The sequence below is a fragment of the Pelodiscus sinensis genome, chromosome 25 (assembly GCF_049634645.1).
Source record: "Pelodiscus sinensis isolate JC-2024 chromosome 25, ASM4963464v1, whole genome shotgun sequence".
Classification (NCBI taxonomy): Eukaryota; Metazoa; Chordata; order Testudines; family Trionychidae; genus Pelodiscus; species Pelodiscus sinensis.
Genome location: NC_134735.1, coordinates 746,836 through 755,000, shown reverse-complemented (window position 1 = coordinate 755,000; position 8,165 = coordinate 746,836). Strand labels below are relative to the sequence as shown.

Sequence of the window (8,165 nt, the reverse complement as noted above, 5' to 3'; positions counted from 1 at the left end):
CAATCGACTAGCTGATAAGCAGGGGAGCTGCAGAAAACCCTGCTGAGGCTCTGCCTTTTAAATGTATTAAGAGCCAGCACTTCACTAATCTTTTGCTTATCGGATACTTAACTAGTCACTTACATCCCTATTTGCCCCCATTATTTTTTAGTAATTTCGAGTGCTTATTTTCTTCTTGAAATCTGGTGTGAAAGATGGGACTTGGTTTTAAATCAGATTCTCACATCCGTACTTAAAGCAGTGGTCCCCAACCTTTCGCGGCTGCCCATGCACCCTGCGCCGGGGGCCGGCACAGCGCATGTGCCGCACGCCCGGGACAGGAGACGTCCACGCATCTCCTGCGCCTGGGGCCAGTACCGCACGTGCCGCGCGCCCAGGGCAGGGGCCGCCCACGCACCCTGCACCCGGGGCCAGCACCGAGCGCGTGCCATGTGCCCGGGGCCGCCCCCACACATGTGCCGCGCGTCCGGGACAGGGGCCACCCACGTGCCCAGGGCGCGCATGTGCCGTGCGCACATAAATGCCCTGGCGGGCGGGCGCCACGGCGCACACGGGCACCACGTTGGGGACCACTGACTTAAAGCAATACAGAAGTGCAGCTGCAGAGACTGTAATGGTGCAAACGTAGACATTCACTATAAAGAGCAGGGGTTCTCCTGCTAGTACACTTGTCTTAAACCAACCTCCCAGAGAGGCAGTAGCTAGGTCAAGAGAAGAAGAGCTATTTATGCTGAGGGTTAGGTCATCATGCAGAAGAGTGGATTTTTCACATTCAGGTTGACTTTTTAATGTAGACTTGGCCTTAGAGCTCAAACCCCAGAAATGATATTATACACTGAAATGATCAAAAAAGATACAGACTTTCAATCCTTTAATCAAGCTTCAGGTGAAATTTCTCTGAAACTTACCCCCATTCTGTACAGTTCACTAATACAGAATGTAATAAGCAAAAAGTTATAAAGAAGGGAATCCTGTTTTGTTAAGTACAGCATTAAAAATAATTGATTCACTTTCATGTATTATACTATTGTTCCTTTCTCATAACAAAAATTTACTTCACATACATGAAAGTATGAATTTTCAGGATCAGGCATTATCATGGCATTTTTTAAAAACATGATTAACAAAATATAGCTCAGTTTGCCTAGACTGAAAGTCCTGAAATATTGTTAATCTGTTTTGCCTTGAATCACTAACTATGTTTTCATATTCAAAGCTTGTTTAATCAGCAACCATTGCAACTGATTCAGAAAGGAAGGATTTATACATCCAACTTTCCATACCTTACAGTAAGCATTTATATTAACATATCGATTCAGACACACAGCTTGGGATGGACCTCGATGGCAAGCAGATACAGTGATACTCCACTTAAAACTGGTCACCAAGAGTGATTTGAAGTGTCATGGTACAACCTACATTTCTATGAGGAAACCAACTTGCAAATTGTGAAGTGTATTGAAAATGTGTAACTTTCCAAGATTATGATCAACAGTAACAGTTCTTCTTGCCTTGAGTGAAATTCAGCTGCTAAGCTGCTTCTAGAATAACCCCCAAATTAAAAACATATTCCCAAAAGTTATTTTCATTATAATTATTAGAGCACAGACAATAAAAGTTGTGCATGTAAAAATACATACATTTGAAAAAAACTTGAATCATAAGATTTTGAACAAAATTTTGCAATTTTTCTGGCTAGCAGTAACAGTCATGTTTTTGCAGGGATATGCCCTTCCACTGTACAGTCCCTGAGACAAGAACCTTCTTAGTGTTCTTAAAGAGCCCTGCATCCACAACCATATAGAATGTAAAGCAAAGGCTGTTTTTCTTCCAAGCTCCGTTATTAATACTTCCTGGAAAACTTGCATGAGGAAAAGCGACGAGGAGTCCTGTGGCACCTTATAGACTAACTGAAGTGTAGGAGCATAAGCTTTCGTGGGCAAAGACCAACTTCATCAGATGCATCTGACGAAGTGGGTCTTTGCCCATGAAAGCTTATGCTCCTACACTTCAGTTAGTCTATAAGGTGCCACAGGACTCCTCGTAGCTTTTGCAGATTCAGACTAACACGGCTACCCCTCTGATACTTGCATGAGGAAGGATCTGAAATTGGTATTTAGTCTGACGATGGCTTCTGGCATAGATAAAATTGTACGTTACTCCTATGCAGAAACCAGGCTAATTTTAACCGGCAGAGTAAAGAGGGAGACGGATAAATGCACCCTGGATAGGTCACACTGGTTCGCAGCAGAAGCGGGCCGTGCCACGGAAACTCACCGGCCCACCGAAGTCTTTCAGGCGCTACCAGGCCATCGGCTGTTTTTTAAGGTCACGCGAGGGGTGCCCGTGTCAGCAAGCGCCAAGGAGGGCGCGCTGGCGGGGGAGGCTGGCACCGCGCCCCGGGCTCCAGCCGCCTCCCGATCCGCGCGCTGCACCGGGGAGGCGCCACCCCCCCCGCGGGGGGCACAGGCCGGTGTTCCCGGGGAGGCGGTGACAGACTCCGGGCCCACATGGCGCCGCGGGGCAGTAGGGCCTGGCGGCGGCCTACGCGCCTAGAGCCCCGCCCCCTCCTGGCGGATCAGGCCCGGGAGCGGGTCCCAGCGCAGCCCGGGGGGAGGGGCACGAGCTGCCCCCCCGCAGAGGAAAGGGCAGGCCCCGCCCGCCCGCCCCCCCGCGCCCCGGTGGAACGAGCCGCACCGACCCCCTTCCGGCCGCCATTTTCTGCGCCGCGGCTCCTCGCGGGGGCCTGCGCGGGGCGGGAGGGGAGAGCGGCTCGGCCGCGCTCGCCAGGGGCCCGGCGGCGCAGCAGCCCCCGCCCGCCGCGACGCTGCCCCGCGCCCCGGCCCCCGCGCCCCCCGCCCGCTGAGGGGGACACTTACGCGGAAGAAGCCCGCGTCCATCTTGCCTCCTCTTGGCCGCAGAGCGCTCCCGATCCCGGCGTGCACCGCGCCCACAGGCTCCCCTCACGTGCACCGCGGGGAGGCGGCAGCGCGGCGAGATGAGAGACGGAGGCGCGCAACACAGAACGGAGTGGGGCGGGACCGAGCGCATGGCCCCCCGCGCCAGCCAATCAGCGGGCGCGGTCCAGAGGACAGGGCCGCGCTCCACCTCCAGCCAACCAGAAGGCACCGACGAGGGGAGGAGAGTTCATGGGTCTAATCCGGCGGGCGCCGGCCAATGAGGAGGCTGATCGCGAGTGGGGAAGCTCGCGCTCCCGCGCGGCAACGAGGGGTCATGTGATCGCGCAGCCAACGAGGGAGCCGGCCTCAGATGGAGGTGGCGGGTTGAGCTGGTGTCGCCGCATCGCCCGCTGCAGGGCGCCTCAGCGGCCGGGCCAGCCCACCCCACCCCGCCCCCCGCGCTGAGCCGTTAACGGTCACCCGGGAGCCTGTGCCCGCCCCCGCGCTGAGCCGTTAACGGTCACCCGGGAGCCTGTGCCCGCCCCCCGCGCTGAGCCGTTAACGGTCACCCGGGAGCCTGTGCCCGCCCCGCCCCCGCGCTGAGCCGTTAACGGTCACCCGGGAGCCTGTGCCCGCCCCGCCCCCGCGCTGAGCCGTTAACGGTCACCCGGGAGCCTGTGCCCGCCCCGCCCCCGCGCTGAGCCGTTAACGGTCACCCGGGAGCCTGTGCCCCTCCGCCCCCGCGCTGAGCCGTTAACGGTCACCCGGGAGCCTGTGCCCGCCCCGCCCCCGCGCTGAGCCGTTAACGGTCACCCGGGAGCCTGTGCCCGCCCCGCCCCCGCGCTGAGCCGTTAACGGTCACCCGGGAGCCTGTGCCCGCCCCGCCCCCGCGCTGAGCCGTTAACGGTCACCCGGGAGCCTGTGCCCCTCCGCCCCCGCGCTGAGCCGTTAACGGTCACCCGGGAGCCTGTGCCCCTCCGCCCCCGCGCTGAGCCGTTAACGGTCACCCGGGAGCCTGTGTCCCTCCACCCCCGCGGTGACACGTTCACACACGTACGGGTCACCCGGCAGCCAGACCCCTCCCTCCCACACTTGCTCCTTCGCCGCCTGCTACTAAGGCGGTGTCGCGTCGCTTCCTGGGTGCTGCAGAAAGTCACTTGGTGCGGGGGTCACCAGCCGGTGAGCGGGATCGACTGGCGGATCTCGGCGCCTCTGGCGGGATCCTGACTGGTTTGGCCAAGAGGCTGTCAGGTGCCCCTCCCCGCACCGCTGCAGCTCCTGCCCTCTGCCTTGGCGCGGTCCCCTCAGGAGCCTCCTGCTTGCGGGGCAGGGGAGGGAGAGGAAGGTGCTGATGTCAGGGTGCACCCCCCCCCCACTCTGTATCTCATCTCCACAGAGCAGAGAGGAGACACAACAGGGCTTGGGATGGAGGGAGTTTGCTGGCTGCTTTTGGGAATGGCGCAGGGGTGAGCCTGCCTTAGCCCCACTGCACCACCACCTAGGAGCCACCTGAGTTCAGCAGGGCCCAGACAGAGCCCACATCCCGAAACCCTATCCCAGTCTTGAACCCCTCCTGCACTCCCAAGTCCATGCCCTAGCTCTGAGCACCTCTGCATCCCAACACCCTCCCAGAGCCTGCACCTAGAATCCCTCCTACACTCCAACTGCCTGCCCCAAGCTCAGAGCCCCTTTCACACTCCAGATCCCTTAATCAAAGACCAGAGTCTGCACCTCAGCCCCAGCCTGGTGAAAGTGAGGGAGGATGGGGGAAGAAGGGAGAATGGAGTGAGCAGGGGTTGGACCTTGGAGAAGGGGTACAAAGAAGGTGGGGCAAGAGTATTTGGGTGTGAGGTAGATCTTGGATTGCACTTAAATTCAAAAAGTGATCTTGTGCTTAAAAAGGTTGGAGACCACTGAGTTTGTGTTTGCATATTTGCCAAGTAGTGTAATCATAGTGGCCAAGTGGAGCTCGTTGTGGAATAAGGGCAGGCTTAGGTTATGGTTTACCTTCTCAAGCAGCTTGCCAGCTGTCATCTCCCTCCTGATGTACAGGGAACAACCAGACTCAACTGGAAGCTATAGAAGATGAGTCAGTCAGAGAATTCCTATGATGATGAGCATTGTAGTGTGTGCTGACCAACTCCAAACTGGTCCTTGGTACTTGGCTTATTGAGTACAAGATTGCAAGGGTTGAAATGCTTACTGCTGGAGTATTTACTGCCTTTGAAGAACCTGCCAGTTTGCTGAGAAGTTTGTTGTATGTCTTGTCTTTGTAATAACTCTACATCACACAGGCATGCTCTCTCTGAATATTAGAGAAGGATGGGATGTCCTACGTTCTGTGCTCTCCCCACTACACAGTGGTTACGTCTAGACTACATCCGTTTTTCGGAAAAGGGATGTAAATTAGACGTATCGCAATTGCTAATGAAGCGGGGATTTAAATCTCCCGCGCTTCATTAGCATAAAAATGGCTGCCGCTTTTTTTCGGCAGGGAGCTTTGCTGGAGAAAAGCACCAGTCTAGACGCTGATCTTTCGGAAAATAAAGCCTTTTCTGAAAGATCCCTTATCCCTCTTGAAATAAGGGATAAGGGATCTTTTGGAAAAGGCTTTATTTTCCAAAAGATCAGCGTCTAGACTGGCGCTTTTCTCCGGCAAAGCTCCGTACCGAAAAAAAGCGGCAGCCATTTTTATGCTAATGAAGCATGAGAGATTAAATCACCGCTTCATTAGCAATTGCGATATGTCTAATTTACATCCCTTTTCTGAAAAAGGGTCGTAGTCTAGATGTAGCCAGTAAATGCTGCAGGGCCTAATCTAGCTCTCATTACAGCAGTGTAATTCGAGAGTCATTCGGGGTCAAAATTGATTTGAGACTATTTTCAGGATCTATTATCTTGAGCAACCAGACCTGCTGATAACAGCTGGCTCCTCAGCAATATGCTTCCAGCCTCTTGAAAGCAGAAGTATTTCACATAGGAGAGAATAGGTCAGTGTCTAGAAGTTATTTATTGTGAGTTACTAAAGTATATAGTATGGATTTAAAACACAACTTTGAAAGGGATAAAATCAGCTGCTTTCAGAAATGGAATTAGCAAGAAACTTTCTTGGCTGGTTATAATGTAACTTTCTCACTGCATCCCTTTCCTGTGAAGGAGGTTGTAATGATTACAGTCAAAGGCAGGGTACTGGATTGGAAAGATCAGAAATCATGTTCATGTTATTGCATATGAAAAAAAGCTGTTTAAAAATTACATTCCCACCTACATTGGGGGGGGGGTGTTTTTATTTTTTATTTTAAAAAGCACCCAAGTCTGTATCTCTAGCTCCAGCACTTAGGTACTGCTGCACATAGGGCTTGAGGTAAACTCAAATACATGGGTTCTGCAGTCAGCGCCCCCACTATAGACAGTTTTCCAGCACTGAGTCCGTATATCTTTAAAGAGAACAAAACTGGAGTTTTCTGGTTTGATTTTGCTGTGCATTTGATGGCCCTTAGCTGAAACAGACCAAGCACAGTTTCTTTCCCTTTTCTCCTTGTTTAGCAGTAAGCATCTCCTCATTTGTATCCAACAGAGGATAAAGATGTTTTCAAAAAATAGCGAGTGTTTGTGTAGAACTGGAGAAATTGGCAGGGACACTCAGAGCAGATCTGGGACTTTAGACAATATTCAAAAGCAAAAAATAATTTTAAAATATTCCACTTCAATCTCTTTTCCAGTATGTTTCACTTCCAGACTGGAGATGTTCTGCTGAGTCAGTTAGGCTGCGTCTACACTGGCATGATTTTGTGCAAATACTTTTAACGGAAAAGTTTTCCATTAAAAGTATTTGCGCAAGTTAACATCTAACATCTATACTGGCATGTGCTTTTGCGCAAAAGCATCCGTGCCAGTGTAGATGCTCTCTTGCGCAAGAAAGCTCCAATGGCCATTTTAGCCATTGGACTTTCTTGCGCAAGAAATTAACATTGCCTGTCTACACTGGCCTCTTGCGCAAGAGGGCTTATCCCTGAGCGGCAGCGGCAGAGTATTTGCGCAAGAAGCACTGATTTCGTACATTAGAACGTCAGTGTTCTTGCGCAAATACTTGCGGCCAGTATAGACAGGTGACAAGATTTTGTGCAAAAGCAGGCACTTTTGCGCAAAATCTTGCCAGTGTAGACACAGCCTTAATGTTTCTATAGCCCTTTGATAATGTGAAGCTGTGGTAAGTAGCTTTATAAAAAGGATTGAAAGGATGTGATTTTTATGCGTAAATGTCAGTAAACACCAATTTCACTGTACACACCAACCAGAGGAAATATATTTGAAATAATAGACATTTTCAAATAGGCAAAGTAAGAAAAATGTTGCTTGAGAATTTAGTTCTTTATTTCTGTGTATATTTTTGACATGTGATGTTGACAATTTGTGTTTCAATGGTTATAAAGCTTTAGCTTTTTGTATCATTAAATAGTCTGTCAATTACCTTCCCATTGTCTAAAATCAATTATAATTTCCTGCAACTGTGAAAATTTAAAATGGAAAGTTGAAAAGAAATTTAAAATAAACATTGAAATTATCCATCAGAATTATTTAAAAAATAGAATTCTGCCAAACTTACTTAGAACCATGAATTGAGACAAATTTCTGAAGTATTGTCAATTGTGGCCAAGCTGAGGGGTCCATCGCTTATTGTTTAATATGTAGGGAAATATGTAAAATAGTGTAGCTGCTTCTCATCATATAGAAAGATGATGCTAGGTGGCGCTACATACCCTCTGCTAAAAAAAAGTCAATTGAAAAATGCAAAAGGAACAAAAGCTGGCTTACAGATGCTTGCACATCTATTTGGTGAGATTGTAGCTCTAAGGTTGTGGGTTTTTCTAGTATGTTTGTTTATTTTCACTGTGGGACTAAAGAGTTGCCAGGCTTTTTTCTGCACATAGCTTGCACATCATATTACAGCATTGGTGTCTAAGATGCCACCTCACTGGCTAAAACTTTCCCTGTCTGCGAGTTATGGTTCAGTAAGTTATTTAAGGCAAAGAATGTTATAGCTTCTGCCTAGAAGCAAGTAGAATCGTGAAGCCTTGTCCGTCCTTAAGAATTTTCAGCATTAACTATGCCAGCAGCAACTCCCACCCCCCAGCATAGATGCAGTTATCCCAGTATAAAAGTGTTCTCTGATATAGAACATTCCCGTTTAGCAAACTGTAGCGGCTGTGTCTAGACTGGTCAGTTTTTCTGGAAAATCAGCCACTTTTCCAGAAAAACTTGCCA

The 8,165-nt window shown here is 50.4% G+C and overlaps 1 protein-coding gene across 9 annotated transcripts in view; it reads right to left on the bottom strand.

Moving 5' to 3' along the window:
* Nucleotides 1-3,041, bottom strand: part of SRRM1 (serine and arginine repetitive matrix 1) — a 32,149-nt gene extending 29,108 nt beyond the window's left edge. For 4 of the 9 annotated variants that reach the window (XM_075908977.1, XM_075908978.1, XM_075908980.1 and 1 more), the window contains exon 1: nt 2,880-3,037. In XM_075908977.1, coding sequence (XP_075765092.1) covers nt 2,880-2,900 — 21 coding nt within the window. In that variant the 5' untranslated portion in view covers nt 2,901-3,037. Of the gene's footprint in view, nt 1-2,879 lie in introns of all 9 variants that reach the window. The other 5 variants (XM_075908973.1, XM_075908974.1, XM_075908975.1 and 2 more) reach the window with 4 other exon arrangements.
* Between the last annotated feature and the right edge of the window lie 5,124 nt (nt 3,042-8,165).